The 19,154-nt window shown below is 34.6% G+C and overlaps 1 protein-coding gene across 2 annotated transcripts in view; it reads right to left on the bottom strand.

The window, feature by feature from the left end:
• ipo11 (importin 11) overlaps positions 1-19,154 on the bottom strand; it is a 207,586-nt gene that overhangs the window by 124,752 nt on the left and 63,680 nt on the right. For both annotated transcript variants that reach the window (XM_051117440.1, XM_051117439.1), the window contains 3 exons: positions 17,229-17,319; positions 13,870-13,917; positions 11,135-11,240 (listed from right to left, as the gene is read on the bottom strand). In XM_051117440.1, the coding sequence (XP_050973397.1) occupies positions 11,135-11,240; positions 13,870-13,917; positions 17,229-17,319 (245 nt within the window). The remainder of the gene's footprint in view (positions 1-11,134; positions 11,241-13,869; positions 13,918-17,228; positions 17,320-19,154) is intronic.

Below are 19,154 nucleotides of genomic sequence, written 5' to 3'. Positions count from 1 at the left end.
ATAGCTGAGTCATCATGCCATCCCTGCTATTCTGCAGCTCTTAAACACATACACAAAGCACAGCAACGCTTCTTCAATTACACATCTCTAATGAGCAACAAACCATTATAATGAAGCAAGCATGATGAGAAATGAAGGTTTCACTGTTACTCTTTTGCAAATGTGCATATTCACTTTGAGAGCATATGAGGACCAGATATTTTTAAGTGATAAAGTAGAAAAGTTTTAGTTTGGAACAGTCTGCAACACCAGACTTCGACAGTTTTGATCAGCATAAAATCTGGTCTAGTCTGCAGTTTGTTCTTGCCAAGAATCACTCGCTCAGACAATAAGATGCCATCTGATAAAAATATATTCGGACCATAACCAGACTATTAGCATAATTTGGTCCAGACTGCAACTTATTCTGGCCAAGAGACACCTGCTTAAACAGGAAAGGGCAGCATAGATAGACGTCTGACTTAAATCTGGTGCAGTCTGCAACTTCTTCCAGCCAAAAATCGTCCATTAAGGTGGGAAAGAGATCACCTGGTTGACATGTACTGTAACCAACCACAGTTTGTTTCATTTTTCATTGTTGTTTAGGAGCCAGTCAATAAAATTAAAATAAATAAATAAATAAATACATTTTTGTTTTATTTCATTTAATTTCATTCCATATAAAATATATTGTATTATTTTCTTTTAATTGTTTAATTTAATTTAATTTATTTCAATTTTTCCATGTAATTCAATTTAATTTTATTATTTAATATTATTTGATTTGATTTCATATTTCATTATTTTATTTTATTAAATTTAACGTAATTTATTTTATTTCATTTCATTTTATTTACTGCATTTCATTTTGTTTCATTTCATTTTATTATTTAATTTAATTTATTTTTTCATTTTATTTTATTTCATTTTATTTATTTCTTTTTTTGTTTGTTTGTTTGTTTGTTTGTGTTTTATTTTATGCGCTGGCCCCTAGTCAGCAATAAAAAAAAAAATTAAACTGTGGTTGGGTACATTTTTTATGTTATTTTATTTAATTTTTTAATTTTATTATTTAATTTTATTTTATTTTGTTTCATTTATTTAATTTAATTTTATTTTATTTCATTTATTTAATTTCATATTTTTTTATTATTTAATTTTCTTTATTTTATTATTATTTTATTTATAAAATGAAATAAAATAAAAAAATAATAAAATAAAATACTTTTTCCATTTGTTTGTGGACTATTTTTTATTATTAGCCTATAATAAACAATTAGAATATATATATTGTTATTAAAGGAAAAATGGCATAAAAAATATTTTATTTTAATCTAATTAACTTTTTTCATTGTCGATATTCCTCTATAAACTTTGCTTCTCAACACACTTCCTAGCAATTCCATAGTGACCATTCAGTCCAGCTGAAACAGGTGTATTTTGGCACCTAAGAAAATTAACCACACTGTGTAACAAACCTAAGTAATGAGTCATATCACAACCATTAGTGTGAGTTTGGAATGAGGTAACATCTGTGACTTAACACTCGACACAGTTTAGTCCCCCTAAAGCAGAACTGGCACCACAGCTGCCTCGCTGAAGCTCTGAGCTGAAAAGGTCATTTCACGCTGTTGTGAATCGCACACTGACCATCACCATCACACATGCTGCTGGTCTCTGAGTTTGCCTGCAGTGTGGCTGCTGCGCTGTACTTGAAACGCAATAGAGTATGGCATGTGGCGAGGGGCCGAGGGTCGCTGAGCACTGGCCTGACTCTCCACGTGCACCAAAGGGCGTGACCCAGCTAGGACAGTTTGAGATTTACATCTTGCAAAATAAGGTGTTGAGTGCAGAAACATACAACATGATTACTGTAGTCCGATTTACAAACCAATGACTCTTGTGAGCCACTTTGAGTTAGTGAATCAAAAACATAGCACAACCAGCGTCGTCTGACAAATGACTCTTACAGCGGTAGCCTGTTTTGCATCACTCAGTCAAAAATGTACAGCACAACAAGTGTAGTCCAATTTACGAACAAATGAATCTCACAGTACAAGCCTGTTTGTGTTAGTCAATCAAAAACATGCAGTGCAACCAGTGTAGTTTAACAAGAACCGTTCAGTAAAAGCTTATTTGTTACCCTGTGTGTGAATTATAATATGTGACCCTGGATCACAAAACCAGTCTTAAGTCACTGGGGTATATTTGTAGCAATAGCCAAAAATACATTGTATGGGTCAAAATTATTGATTTTTATTTTATACCAAAAATCATTAGGAAATTAAGTAAAGATCATGTTCCATGAAGACATTTTGTAAAATTCCTACTGTAAATATATCAAAACTTAATTTTTGATTAGTAATATGCATTGCTAAGAACTTCATTTGGACAACTTTAAAGGAGATTTTCTCAATATTTTGATTTTTTTGCACCCTCAGATTCCATATATTGAAATAGTTGCATCTCGGCCAAATATTGTCCTGTCCTAACAAACCATATATCTATGGAAAGCTTATTTATTCAGAAATATAAGAAATCTCAATTTCGAAAAATTGACCCCTATGACTGGCTTAGTGGTCCTGGGTAACATATAGCTAAGAATAGCTATAGCTAACAATAAGTACCTATGCGTACTACATCTCGTCTTTTCCTAGCTCCTGATTGGTCGACTTCAGATAGATCAACAAATCGGCTCATTCAACATGCTTAAAAATGATCAGGAGTTTGTGAGGCTTTCGGCTTGTCTCGTAAATCCCTCTCTAGGGTTCGTACAGATACTTTAAAATGGAATTCCCATACTTTCAAAGACTTTTCAATTACTACCTTTTTGATTTTCAAGGACTTCAATGAGAGATTTCACTTATGGTTTGATATTTTCCACTGTTTAAGAAAAAAAATCTGAAACCACTCCAAAATCCTGATCTGAAACAAATGATTCGCGAAACATGCTCCGAAGTCCCGAATTGAATCAAATGATTCGCAAACCCACGCCGAATTACCAAACTCACGATTTGCAAACCATCATTTCAGATTAGGACTCGGAGCGCGAAGCGCGAATCATTCAATTTGCAGAATGATTTGCGATACACAAAGTCCCGATCTGAATCAAATCATTCACAATACACGAAGTTCCAATCTAAATCAAATGATTCACAACATGTGACTGAAGTGCCAATCGAAATCAAACATTCGTGATGTGCAAAGTTCCGATCTAATTCAAATCATTTGCAACATGTGACCAAAGTCCCGAACAAAATCAAGCGATTCGCGATACACAAAGTTCTGATCTAACTCAAATGATTCACAATACGTGACCGAAGTCCAAATCGAAATGAAACGATTTGCGATATGCAAAGTTCCGATTGAAATCAAACAATTCACAACATGTGACCGAAGTCCCGATCGAAATGAAATGATTTGCCATACGCAAAGTTCCGATCAAAGTCCAATGATTTGCAATATGTGACCGAAGTCCTGATCAAAATCAAATGATTCGCGATGCGCAAAGTTCCGATCTAAATCAAATGAGTTGCAATGTGTGACCAAAGTCCCAATCGAAATCATATGAATCGCGATACGCAATGTCCCGACTGAAATCAAATGATTTGCAATGCGCAAAGTTCCGACCTAAACCAAATGATTCACAACATGTGATCGAAGACCCGATCGAAATCAAACGATTTGCGATACGCAAAGTTCCCATCTAAATCAAATGATTTGGGATACGCAAAGTTCCGATCTAAATCAAATGATTTGGGATACGCAAAGTTCCCATCTAAATCAAATGATTTGGGATACGCAAAGTTCCCATCTAAATCAAATGATTTGGGATACGCAAAGTTCCGATCTAAATCAAATGATTCGCAATGTGTGACCAAAGTCCTGATCGAAATCATATGATTCGCAATGTGCAAAGTTCCGATCTAAATCAAATGATTCACATGTGAAATCAAACGATTCGCGATATGCAAAATTCTGGTCTAAGTCAAATATTTCACAAACCCTCGCAAAAGTCCTAAATTAAGTTAAATGATTCACAATTTGAAATCTCGATCTGGATCAGATGATTTGTGATTCACAATCTGATTAGAGTGCTTTGAAACAGTGAATCATTTTGCAACGCAAAGGTTACTAATTCCGAGTTTCGAAAAGCTCAGTTTCCCCCATCACTACGTGCTTCATAAAATCATTACAAGCAATGTTAAAATCTGAAAATGAATGGCTATTTTATTTTGATCTAGCTTTTGCTAGCGACTCGCTTGAAATGAATGATCGAAGATCAGTGCGGTTCAAGCATAAATGACTCACTCAATTGATTTGGTTCGTTTTCCTCTTTTCGTGTCTTCAGTTATGTTTACACTATGCTACAGGCTTAGCTCGATATTTTTATGATATTTACTGAAATAGAGAAGGAAAAAAAAAAAAAAAAGTATGATGTTTTTTAATTGCGCAAATTTTGTGTGAAAAGATAATAAACACTTTGCATCAACAACTTCTCCAGATGAGAAATAAATCACTTACACGAGCTCGTACGACAGCAAAAATCCCACCGTGTACGCCGGCTTTAGAGAATCAAAAACATGCAGCTCAACCAGTGTAGCTCAAAGTACAAACAAATGACCCTTACAGTATGTTCATGTTATAGAATCACTGTTTGTGTTCGCAAATTTAAAACATGCAGTGTAAGTAGTGTAGTTCGATTCACGAACAAATGAATCTTGCAGTACAAGCCTGTTTGTGTTGATTTTAATTGATCACATATCTATCTATATGAACGTTATTACCAGTCTGTTTTATTCAGGTTTAAGTGCACTGTCCCCATAATCTATCCATGAGAGGTAGCAGTTTATTGTGTCCCGCTAAAGTCCCAGGGCGGAGAAGAAACACAACAGAGTTCCTGTAAATGAGGTAGATGGATGCAACAGGCTTCCCCAGCCTATTGATCTACTCCTTAGCAACACCTGTTCAGTGCAGCTGCCCCTTTTGACCTTAGAGGCACAAGATCAGCGCTCGGATAATCTGTCTGCCAAGGCAAAGCGCAAGAGTCTCGACTTCGTGACTCGATAGGTCAAACTAAGTGATGAATCAATGGGAGGGTCTGGAGGGCTGCCAGTCGGGAGAAATGACAGTGTGCAAGGTCAAGGAATTTGCAGTCATTTCGCATAACACGCAATGAGTACGGATTGCGAAGGTATAATGCATATTGGTAACTTCCTACCGAATATAAACTTGTCAAATCCCAAAGCCCACGGCACAGATGGCAGATGTCAGCACCAGGGTTACTCATATGTCTCTCTGAAAATCCCTCGGAGCCTTTCTCAGGCATACTGTCTCATCATGACAGTGACAAATGTGCCTGATTAAAGAGTGGCAGGCGTACATTTGCTTGCTCTGTCAAGAGCGAGTGCAGAGACCGCCTCAATGCCCATGAACACACACTCACGTACTTGAGTGGTTGACTGATCCCCACTGGAGTCACACAAAAGCCCACCGACACACACACAGACACACATATTTGCACATACATCATCTGCAATACAGCCACTCTTGTTAAGTCCCAGCCAAAAGAAATGAGACAGGTAGATTGTTAGTTACAAACAAATTTGGAAATTTGAAATGCAAGACTTTTTCTTTAAAGAAACAGTTCTCCCAAAATTGAAGTTTTCTGAAAATGTACTACCCTGAGGCCATTCAAGATGTATATGAGTTCATTCCTTCAACTGAACAGATTTGGAGAAACTTTAATACATGCATTACATCACTTGCTCGCCACGGATCCTCTGCAGTGAATGGGTGCCGTCAGAAGGATGATTTGAAGTTAAACACCTTAATAATGGATTTGTTTCTAACAAGCATGCAGATTTTCACTTCACAGAACATCAACTGATGGACTGGAGTGTGGATTACTTATTAGATTGTTGTGATAAACTCTCATTCTGACAGCACCCATTCACTGCAGATGATCCACTAGTGAACAAATGATGTTATACTAAAATACTCCAAATCTGTACCAATTTCTTTAGTTTAGTTCCTTTACCCTTTTAAGGACTTCATAAAATCAAATAATTAAGAGGTGCAGTTTTCTTGTTGTTTTTGACCTTTTTATTGTAACTTTTGTAACATTTTATGACATTTCAAATGAATTAGCAAATTTCTCTGCAAGACTTTGCAAAAATTGATGTAGTGCAGAATGAGCCATTTATATTTTTGTTACATTTTATTTGAAAAAAAAAAATTACATTTTTACATGTGTATCTGCTAAAATTTACTTTTGTTTCCATTTATAAATATGCTTGCATATACTCTACTATTTAAAAGTTCAGGGCCAGTAAGAATTTAAATTTTTATTTATTTATTTTTTTGTTTTAAAGAAATCTCTTATGCTCTCAAAATATAGCAACATGAGTAATGTCGTGAAATATTATTACAATACAAAATAACCTTTATATTTTAATTAGGGCTGTCAGTCGATTTAATTTTTTAAAATCGAATTAATTGCAGGATGTTTCGATTTATTAATCTAATTAATCAGAAACTAAACTTGGCTCAAATACCCACAAAAGACGATTCAAAGCTATTATTGTGTTAAATGAGAAAGTATCAAGTAGACATTACAAATAGTAGCTTTAGAAAGAAATATTGTATTTGATTTAGCATAAAATTATTACACAAACATTTGGGCTGCAACAGCCTAACATAAACTATAGAACATAAAAGAAGATAATTTGAAAAACATCTCAGTATTTTTTATTCATACAGTGAAAGTCACTGTTAACTAAAACAGCTGTTAACAACAGTCTTCGAAATACTTTATTTTATGTTCCACAAAAGAAAGATTTGAAACGACATGAGGGTGAGTAAATGATGACAGAATTAAAATTTTTGGGGTGAACCATTTCTTTAATGTTTTTATTATTATTGTTTTGTACTCCAAAAAAGAAACTAAATCTTCCAGCAGGTGGCGGTAAATACCTTTATAAATCATTAATTCGATTCCTTTAAACTTCACAAATGAAGTAAATAGCTTTATGAATTGGCCTTTGAATCATTGATTCACACGATTCGTTCAAAACGCGGATTCATTCAGAAACTAAACGCTGCTGTGTTGCTCAGAGACATGCAACAATTTTGCTATGGCTTCAAAGGTAATATGTTCTCTGCGAAATTCAGCAAAAACACATAATATTGTGTTTAAAATATAACACAACATCAACTTATTTACTGAACTGTTGTATTAAATCACATTTAAGCTTGTGACAGATCGGTAAAGGTAAATCAGCACTCGTGTCATTTTGCTCTTGCTGCTAGTGTAATATGTGATATGTGATATACTGTATATAAATATGAGACAAAATACATACAGGGACATTTTTTGCACCAATATCTTGAAATTTAGAGCATAACTGCATTTATGGAGTTGTTTCCCTGCATCAAATTTGTCAACAGTCAACTATCCACCTTTTTCCTGAGCAATGAAGGATTCTAACTTCAGTTTGGGTGCTTTAGTGTTCCGGTCTCCATAGAAATCCATGTTAAAACAGGGTAAAAAATAGACTGAATTTAAACTTTTTCAATATAACTAAATATAAAAATGTATGGAGGTTTAAGGTTATATTATCGGCGCAGAAAACTTGTTAATTTGACTAGAAACACCAGAGACCACTCCGTCAGGCGAGACTTCATTTAGAAAAAGGTGGATACTAGTATATATATATTTATATATATATATTTATATTTATATATATATATATAGATGACGTACAGGTCTGGGGGGAGGGGCCAGCGCAGTATATATATATATATATATATATATATATATATATATATATATATATATATATATATATATAGATGACGTACAGGTCTGGGGGGAGGGGCCAGCGTCTTAACTGCGCTAAAATATTTTAATCACGTTATTTTTTCATAACTAATTAATTAGTTGAACACATTAAACCGATAGCCCCAATTGTAATATATTTTAAACTGTAATTTATCCCTGTGAAGCTGTAAAGCTGAAATTTCAACAGCCATTACTGCAATAATCAAAACAGTTTTCAGGATTCTTTCATGAATAGAAAGTTCAAAAGAACAGCATTTGAAATAGAAATATTATGTAATAATAAAAATGTCATTACTGTCACTTTTTGATGCAAAGTTTTAATAAAAAATTATATTGAAAGCAAACTTTTGAAAAATAGTGTAGGTGACCTCAAAACACAAACTAAAAGTCACAAAACTCAAATTTTAATTTCATGGAGTCTATAAATGTCAACATCAATGTTACAAAATATGCAAATGAGGTTTTAAATCCCACTCTCTTTACTCAATAGGAGAAAGAAACAGCCAAACAAAAACAAACAGTGGTGGATGGAAGGAGACACTGGCAGTCATGGTTTTAAATGCGATCATAATGAGATCTTCTACAACAGAGGTCTGTTTCACCTCTCTCTCTCTCTCTCTCTCTAAAGTCACAAATGATGCTTTGTGTAGACTCACAGTCTTTATTACCTCTTTTTTAATTTTATATTTTTGTCTTGTCCTCCCACAGAACTGTCATGAAAACATAAAAACTGCATCAGGCACTGCACAGCAGTGTTGGGGAGTAAATAACAAAAAGTAGCAACACTACAGTGTAAACTACATTTTTAGCAGCATGAAACTAGTTTTTCTACATGCCTAGTTAGATATAGGTGCATCTCAACAAATTAGAATATGGTGACATGCCAATCAGCTAATCAACTCAAAACACCTGCAAAGGTTTCCTGAGCCTTCAAAATGGTCTCTCAGTTTGGTTCACTAGGCTACACAATCATGGGGAAGACTGCTGATCTGACAGTTGTCCAGAAGACAATCATTGACACCCTCACAAGGAGGGTAAGCCACAAACATTCAGCCAAAGAAGCTGGCTGTTCACAAAGTGCTGTATCCAAGCACGTTAACAGAAAGTTGAGTGGAAGGAAAAAGTGTGGAAGAAAAAGATGCACAACCAACCGAGAGAACCACAGCCTTGAGAGGCTTGTCAAAAAAAATCGATTCAAGAATTTGGGTGAACTACACAAGGAATGGACTGAGGCTGGGGTCAAGGCATCAAGAGCCACCACACACAATTGTGTCAAGGAATTTGGCTACAGTTGTCGTATTCCTCTTGTTAAGCCACTTCTGAACCACAGACAACGTCAGAGGCATCTTACCTGGGCTAAGGAGAAGAAGAAATGGACTGTTGCTCAGTGGTCCAAAGTCCTCTTTTCAGATGAGAGCAAGTTTTGTATTTCATTTGGAAACCAAGGTCCTAGAGTCTGGAGGAAGGGTGGAGAAGCTCATAGCCCAAGTTGCTTGAAGTCCAGTGTTAAGTTTCCACAGTCTGTGATGATTTGGGGTGCAATGTCAACTGCTGGTGTTGGTCCACTGTGTTTTTTTTAAAACCAAAGTCACCCGTTTACCAAGAAATTTTAGAGCACTTCATGCTTTCTTCTGCTGACCAGCTTTTTAAAGATGCTGATTTCATTTTCCAGCAGGATTTGGCACCTGCCCACACTGCCAAAAGCAACAAAAGTTGTTTAAATGACCATGGTGTTGGTGTGCATGACTGGCCTGCAAACTCACCAGACCTGAACCCCATAGAGAATCTATGGGGTACTGTCAAGAGGAAAAACAAGAGACCAAAAAATGCAAATGAGATGAAGGCCACTGTCAAAGAAACCTGAGCTTCCACACCACCTCAGCAGTGCCACAGACTGATCACCTCCATGCCACGCCAAATTGAGGCAGTAATTAAAGCAAAAGGAGCACCTACCAAGTATTGACTACATATACAGTAATGATCATACTTTCCAGAAGGCCAACAATTCACTAAAAATGTTTTTTTTATTAGTCTTATGAAGTATTCTAATTTTTTGAGATTGGTGGATTGAATTGGTGGGTTTTTGTTAAATGTGAGTTAAAATCATCACAATTAAAAGAACTAAAGACTTAAACTTCTTCAGTCTGAGTGCACTGAATTTATTTAATACATAATTTTGACAATTTGAGTTGAATTACTGAAATAAATGAACTTTTCCATGACATTCTGATTTACTGAGATGCACCTGTACATTGCTATAATTTTTAAATAAACACACAGTGAATTGACGAAAGTCACTATATTAAGAAACGGCTATTTTGTAATGTCTGTTTAAGAGATAAATATTAATCTGACTGAGTGCTATGACAAAATAAGGTTTCGGTAACAACTTTTTATTACTATCTTGTAGTGTAACTAAATACTTTGAATATTTCCTTATGCTCCGCTTTTAACATCATAAGTTTCTTTTCTTAACCCTCGCAGCCTTCAATGAATATTTCAACACCTTTCTCTACAGGACGTTTATATTACATAACTGATACCTCACATCTTCCCAACTCTCATGACCTCATCAAACGCACGGCTGGAGTCTCCCAGAAGAACGCTGTTTAACCAATCCATCAACCACAGCTGATATAATGCTGCTATTGTAAGAAGGCAGTAAATGTCATTGAGGCGAAGTGTAAAGATTATCCAGGCTCCCGTCTGAGAGGTTTATCTAAATCTCGATATCTTTGTGCTGTTCTTAAAAAGACTTGCGAAAAGTGAAACATATCAGCTCTTTCCAGGGGCTGTCCTCATTCAGCATTTGATGTTATCCTGTACAATTTCAAACTCCTGAGACCAAACCCACCTCAAAAACAGAATTATTAAATTATGTGTATACCTGTACACCTTTATGTAACCAACCTAGATTTCCAGAAACAATCATAGCAAAGCAGCAAGAAAACTTGACGGTGCTGGGCTTCATCCCACATTCTTTTTGATAAAGTGCCTATCTGAGCTCACAGAGGAGTAATGCAATAAAAAAAAAACTTCTGAGAGAAAGCTTTAGTCTTTTATCTATAGGAGGGTAAGACTATCACTGCACAAGCTTCTCTGAAAGCACATGTGGAGTGACACCACTTCCTGGGAAATCAATCAGTGAAGTGAATAGAGTTTTATCTACAGAAAACAATGCTTATGATGTTTTGTTTGTTGATGTGAAATGTCATAATGTGACTTGCTGGCCTCATTCACTAACGCCGTTAACGCAACATTAATGGCTAAAATGGCTTTCAGAGGAGTTTAATGATGTTTATTAGATCATACCTGTTATGGCTGACTTGTAGCTCCCCAAGGAGTTGGTTTTTGAACCACTGATCAAAGTCCACATTGTCAAACAATTCATAAGCAGCTAAACCCACAGCGTTGTAAACTGTAAAGAAACAAACACATTTTACAACATACAATGTCAGGGTGTTTCCTCAAAATATTGGATGAGAAAAATAATGTGTCATACAAAAATAAAACAACACCAATAATACAAAATATAACATTAAAAAATGTATAAATCACTCGTTTTTCTAAATAAACACTGTCCAACAGCAACACAAGCAGGTAAAGTTACAGCAGGAGCAGTGTTAATTTTGACAGCAGATTTTGATTTAGTCTTAGTCTTTTGACTAAAATGCCATTTAGTTTTAGTCATATTTTAGCCATCTGAATTGTTTTAGTTTTAGTCGACTAAATATCACCAGATCGTAATCGACTAAATCTACAGTAGGCTAAAATCAAATGGGTTTAGTTACAGTGTAATGCATTTATTAAGCATTCCTCCAAAATGTCCAAACTCATTATATAAGTTTGAAATTAACATGCCTTTATATTCAAATTAAATAAAACCACTTCTCATAAAGAAACAAGAACATGGTCTTCTTTTCAATGAAATACCAATGGTTATATAAGCTATTATGCATTCTTTATAACAACATGTTTACTACAATCTTCATTCTTTCAAGCAGACATATTTATTTATATAAATACATTTAAATTACTCTTTATTAGGGCTACTAAAGTGATTTAGTCAAGAGCAGTAAGTGATTTTGTCTTTCATTTGTTGCTTGCTTAAAGGGGTCATTGGATGCCCATTTTCCACAAGTTGATATGATTCTTTACGGTCTTAATGAAAAGTCTATAATATACTTTGGTTGTGTACATACACTACCAACACACATTAATGTTCAAACAACATGAAAAAGTCAACTTTGCATCCGATGACCCCTTTAACATCAACGCCACAGACAATAGCAACTAAATTAGGCTGCTGTTCCTTTAAAACTGAAAACCTAGACGCAATGTACTAATACATATCCAATATTCTCTTAACTGTTCACTTAAGACTTTCTTGCATCGTCTAATTTATTTATATGTCTGCTCTTGTCTTACTTCAAGACACTGACATTTTTTAAATGTTTTACATTTTTACATGCTTTATGAGACATCCATCTAGGGCTGGGTGATATGGCCAAAAAATTATCATGCTAATTTTTTTCTTCATATCAGTCGATATCGATAATTATCACAATAACTTTTACATTTTTATTTTTATTTAAGTTTAAAGGTAGATTTCTGCTACAATGTGAAAGTTGTAAAAACTAGATGGTTAATTGTACTCATTACTATTCATTATGATCAGAACATGACAAATGCTTCATGTTTTTTAAATTCTTTACACTTTTTCCAGTCATTTTTCCATAACAAAATAAATATCTTAGTTAAAAAAAATCTTTTTTTCTGCATGTTTTAGTGAGTAATATTGTTTTACATCAAGAAACGGGTTTGTGTTGCCTGTTAATATTAATAATATAAAACTTAGAAATACACATTTGATAGTAGCTTGAGTTAGGACGCAGATGTGGATTTATGTTCATTATTAAAAGCAGTTATATATGTAAAAATTGTAGCAACCTCCTTTTCATGTTGAAATTTAATTATTCTGACTGTTTGAGGTTTTTTTTTTTTATTAACCATTGCTCTTCCATAGTAGCATTCATTTAGATCATGATAATAACAGTTAAAACCACAAATATAGCACCTCAAAACCATGGTAAAAATGTAATATGGTCTCTAGGTATTTGTATGAAATACAGTACATCTAAATACATTTAGTATAAATGCATAAACGCTATAGCTTAATCACAAAATACTGTAATTATATCTCACAGTGTTGTTTAGTGACCAAGATTCATCAGTGATTAAACGCATCTGCCCTAGTAAGTGCCGGTGTTTGAACTTTGACCTGAGTGGATAAACGTTCCAAGTGGCACGCTTTAAACGAATAGCGCTCTTTTGTTGCATCTTTGCCGCATAAACATTATATCGAAAATTTAGGCTACAATAGACTATGTTACAGTTCAAATGTAGGCATCTAACCTCCTAACCACGCAGCAGATTTGTTCTGAATATCTCTTGCCAAATCGTCCCTCCTAACATTTTCGTCTTGTTTTTATTAGCTGACGAAAATGTCAGTAGATTTTCATCATAGTTTTTGTCATTCAAAATGAATTTTATTTCATTATCGTCTTGTTTTCTGTGAAAAACAAATGTTGACTAACTAATTATGACTAATTATGATGAAGTAAACAACTCACACACTTAGATATATTCACTTTGTTACGTCAAAATAAGACTTAAAATGGCATGAAAACAGAGGGAGTTCTGAGTAATCAGCTTTGTGAAATTTAAAGTAAATCTCAGTGTCTGTGACCAACATTTAACAAGCTTTGATGACTGATGTTGAAAAATTTAAATATAGTTCAAAGCTGACTATGAAAAAGAATAGCTGAAAATAAGTTCACAATTAAAATATACTGTTTAAATAGTTACTGCCTTGAGTTATGACTTTGGAATAAATGTAAAATGCTTAAACTATTTATTTACATGTTTAAATTAGATCTGAACCAGATTTTTAGTCTCAGACTTTTAGTCTCAGACATTTGGAAGAGAAAGAGAAGAGGAGGCGGTGGCGGGTGTATGTAAGGGTAACTAGTAATGCATGATGGTACCTGCATCCTTCATGAGCATCTGCACTGGGTCCTCCACATTACTGGGGCCTGAGAGAGAAAGGAGGCATATAATGTTTAATTTTTAAAATTTTTTTGATCCCTCACAATCTGCACACAATGTGTGCACTTTCACACACCTGTAATAATTGTGACCTAACCATTTTGCAAACAAGCACTTTGCAAACAGTAGTAAAAGCGGCAGAGCGTGTAATAAAATAATATAAGCAACTAAAACTTTCATCTCATTTCCCTTAGCCAATCACAATTAGCCATCCCAAAGCGACAACGAGGGGGCGACACACCTTATTGTCCATGTATAATTAGAAGACAGGAAACACTCAAGGAAAAAAGACAATGACACTACCAGGAAATTAACTGAGGGGTCATTACCAGAATCATCATCTAAATGTGTGCTTTTATAATGACGTTGACTTCACACTTTAATGACACATGATTTGTAAAAAATAGCACTTGCAGGGTTGCCATCACCTTTTTAATAAAACATGTATTTTTAAATGTGCTAAACTCAAATTCCATGCCAAGACCCTTATGAATGTCCATAAGAACAACGTCCTAATTTAATCATGATAGTAAATTTTAATCAACTAATTTACACCGAAAGCTCATTTGAGTCATTTACTAATTAATTAGCGAGCCGGATCAAAAGCAATTAAAGCGTAACGCTTGTCAGACGGTCCTTATATTTGGCTGAAAGTGCAAGCTTAATTGCTACACGCAGCTCTAAGTGGAGCCCTAGCGGTGGAGCTGCTTTAGCTTAGCGGGGTGTGCTTTATAAAGATGACATCTGCCCTGCAAGGCTACAATCAAAAAGTACACATCTAAAGTAAAACCCCAAATGACTTTGTCAGCTTTTCCCCTCACAAAAAACGACAGAGAAAATCCCTCATTTGGAAACAAAAAGAGCTTTGAAGAACTGATGGCATGGCATGTGTCATTAGGTGTCAACCCAGCCTCTCTAAGCTAATGTCAGCCGGAAGCCAGAAACGATAATACTTCCATGCTGAAACACTTCAAAAAGGGGTTCTCTAAAAGTATAAAACGCATGGCATCCGGGCACATTTTCAGCATTGGCCTTTTGTAGCACATGAGTGGCTTTTCAAAATATTTGACGTAAGAATCTAGCATGTTAATTACTAGATAAAAAGGGACCTGCAGTATGAACTTCCAGTTGAAAAAAATGAATACTTTTTTCACCGTTTTCTTAACTGTTCCTGCTCTAGATGTGACATTTCTTTCATCATCACAACATAATGACAGTTAATTTTACCAGTGAGCTTCGTTTGATCAGCAAGTATTTAATCAGCACATTAAAAGCTTTGGCTTGTCTAATTCATTCACTGTGTCCTTGAATGCCAAGAGTCATGCATGAAAATGCTCCCGTTTTTTATTTAATAAAGCGTAATGAATTCATCTCTGCTGAAGGAAAACAACAAAAGCAACTTAAACCAGGAAAAACCAAGTCATGGCTGAATTAAGCCGGTCTAGCTGGTTAAAGCCGTGCTACAACCTTTAACGCAACTACCACATTTAAGGCCCAGAAGGTAGTAAGGACATTGTTAAAATAGTCCATGCGACATCAGTGGTTCAACCTTAAGTTTATGCAGCTACGAGAATACTTTTTGTGCGCAAATAAAACAAAAATAAAGACTATTTAATTTCTTGAACGTGGTAGTTGCATTGCTGTCTATGCAGGCTCAGAAAGCTCTCAGATCAAAAATATCTTAATTTGTGTTCTGCAGATGAACGAAGGTCGGCATGAAGGTGAGTAATTATTGACTGAGTTTTCATTTTTGGGTGAACTTTCCTTAAAACTTTTAGTCCAGCAGGGAATTAGTTACCGTTGGAACTCACTAACCACTTATATACAGTGCCTTGCGAAAGTATTCATACCTTTTTTTTTTTTTTTTTTTTTTTTTTAATTTTGTTGTGTTGCAGCCTTATGTTGAAATGCTTAAATTATTTTTCCCCACATCAATCTACACTCCATAAACCATAATGACAAAGCACAAAACAGGTTTGTAACAACTTTGCAAATTTATTAGATATAAAAAACTGAAATGATTCCACTGCATAAGAATTTATACGCTTTTCTAGGACACTTATTTAGCTCACTTTAGCTCAGGAGCATTCATATTGCTTGTACATGTTACTACACTTCGAGTGAATTTAACCTGTGGCAAATTCATTTAAATGAGCATGATTTGCTAAGGCACACACCTCCCAATAAAATGTCTAACAGCTGAAAATGCATATCACAGCAAAAACCCAAGCCCTGGGTCAAAATAACTGCCTGTAGAGCTCAGAGACAGGATTGCATCAAGGCACAGGTCTGGGGAAGAGTTCAGACAAAAAAAGTCTGCTGCATTGAAGGTTCACAGAAGCATGTAGCCTCCATAATTCATAATGGAAGAAGTCTGGAACAACCAAGAACCTTCCTAGAGCTGGGCTCCTGGCCAAACTGAGCAATTAATGGAGAAGGGTCTTGGTTAGAGTGGTGACCAAGCTGATGGTCACTCTACTTGAGCTCCACGATCATGTATGCACATGGGAGAAACCTACAGAATGACAAACATCACTGCAACACTCCACTGATCAGGGCTTTATGTTAGTGTGGCCAAACTCAATTATCTCCTCAGTGAAGACACATGTGGCTTATACACAACTGTGAATGTCCTTGAGTGGCCCAGCCACAATCAACACAATCAAACATTTCTGAAGAAACCTAAAAAAATGTCTGCTAGCCTCCATCCAAGCTGACAGAGCTTGAGAGGTGAAGAGGTGAGGAGCAAAATGGCAGACAATTGCCAAACATAGATGTGCAAAATTTGTAGAATCATACCCCAAAAAAACTTAAGGCTGTAAAGGTGCTTCAACTAAGTACTGAGTTAAGGGTATGAATACTTATGCACTGCGCTTATTTCAGTGATTTATGTTTAATAAATTTGCTAAGTTGTGACAAATCTGTTTTGTACTTTCGTGTATGGAGTGTAGATTGATGTGGGGAAAAAAAAAGTAATTTAAACGGTTTAACATAAGGCTGCAAAAAAAAAAAAAAAAAAAAATGAAGGGGAATGAATACTTTTGCAAAGCACTGTACATATATCTATATATCTAAATAAATAAAATAACCAAATTGGAAAAAAAAAAATAATGGTTAAAGATTTACATTACATACACAAAGAAAATTTCACCACAAACTAGCCTTATATTTTTTATACTGTACACTTATGTCAAATTATTCTTAAAGTACTAAAAGAACTGATTAATTTAATTTGATACAGTTTCCATCCCTAGATAGAGGCTATGTAATATTTATCAACACATCAAATAAAACCAACCTTGAAGATTCTGCACCATCTCTAGAAGCACCGGTGTCAAGGTTTGACTGTAGTTGTGGAAAATGTCCAAGAAAAGCACTTCTGTGCACGGCTGTAAAGATATTGAGTAAAACAAAGAGAACAGGATGTGACAAGGGCATGACGAAGCATTCAATACAGGAACAACATTTAAACACAAACATTTACCCACCAACACAAACAAAACCTTCGTGTTTTCCATGGTATCCATCACTCTTGCCAACACAATCAATAGTTTGCATTGAAGGAGGGGTCAGGGGTGCTAGACCTGACTCAGTGGCCTTCAGCATCTATTATTACAGGCTGGGACACTGACCTCCCAGGGGAATCAAGGAGGTCAAATATCACACCTTTGCAAAGTGTGCCAAGCTCAACAATCACCACACATGTCAAATCACATGTTCTATGCCTTCAGGAAATCTGACATAATCAATACAGTTCAGAACTGAATCAATAAGGGCAGGTACCTGGACTGGCTATGGATGATCACAAGAGAAAAGACTGGACTGGAGGTTTGGAAGACTTCAAAGATTTTAGCTTCTATCAAATAGGGTTGCATGATTAAAACCAAAATTGTGGTATGGCTTAGTGTGATTATTAAATCAGAAAGGTTGCGATTTAATTAATTCAATATACGCACTGAACGATTCAGAGTGAGGCGCAGCACAGCAGCTGATGACCGAGTGTTTTCAGTCTCGGAGCGGCTAGGATCACAGTAAATGGTGCTCTACACCAACTCATCTCTACATCTGCTCTGAGTATGGGTCGCTTATAACTGTATTGGGAACGCCAACCATCTTTCCAATCTTATAATGAGAAGCACTTATAAACCAACCACTGTCAGCAAAAGAGAACCTTTGGGGACCCCATGCATTTTTCTGCCAAAATGAAGAACTGACAGCATAAGCCATAGATATAAATATTATAATTTTACAGTTGTAATATCAAATAAATACATTATTATTATTATTATTATTATTATTATTATTATTATTATTATTATTATTGTGGAACATTACCAGAGCACCATGTACTATTGTTTATTTTTGTTTAGTATTCTATTCTATTGTTTAATATTTGATTTATTAATAATAATTATAAGAATGATTTGTTAGTAGCAATAATCATAAGCTTTTTTACTAAATTGTTCAGTCATAAATATTAATATTATAATTTTATTATTATTATTATTATTATATTAATATTATTATTATTATTATTACTTACAGGGCACTCAAGGACATTATTATTACTACTACTACTACTACTACTATGATTAATATTAATATTAATAATATTAATAACAATAATAATAATGTCCTTGAGTGCCCTGATATTGACATATCACTATTTACTTTTGTTGTTATATATATATTATAACTATAAAATTATAATATTAATATTTATGACTGAATAATTTAGCAAAAAAAAGCAAATAATTACTTATAATTATAATTACTAATTTATTACTAATAATAAATAATTATTGTAATTATTGTCATCATTATTAATGTGAAACATTACCATAGCACTAGTTACTATTGTTTATTTTTCTTTAGTTAATATTTTATTTATTAATAATAATTACAATCACAACCTTTATTAGAGAAAATGTGACAAATACAGTAAATGTATGCCAAAATATTGTTATTTTTTTTGGACACAGGGTTTCTGACATGAACAAAAGTTTTCTTTCTTTCTTTCTTTCTCTTTCACTTAAGCCTTTGCTATCTTTGCTAAAGCCCAATTATCTGGTTAACTGCAATGTATTATTTGCATAAAGCACTGTTTTTTTCCTGTTAACACAAACGTGACACATTTTTTGGGTTACAACTAATAAGTTGATATCCGCTGCTTTGGACTGCTGTGCAACATTCACATTGCTTCTAAATATCTGCACTCAGAGGA

The sequence above is a fragment of the Labeo rohita genome, chromosome 8 (genome assembly GCF_022985175.1).
Source record: "Labeo rohita strain BAU-BD-2019 chromosome 8, IGBB_LRoh.1.0, whole genome shotgun sequence".
In the NCBI taxonomy this organism is placed as follows: Eukaryota; Metazoa; Chordata; class Actinopteri; order Cypriniformes; family Cyprinidae; genus Labeo; species Labeo rohita.
The sequence above is the reverse complement of the archived record's forward strand: the minus strand, read 5'-3'. Positions and strand labels throughout refer to the sequence as shown.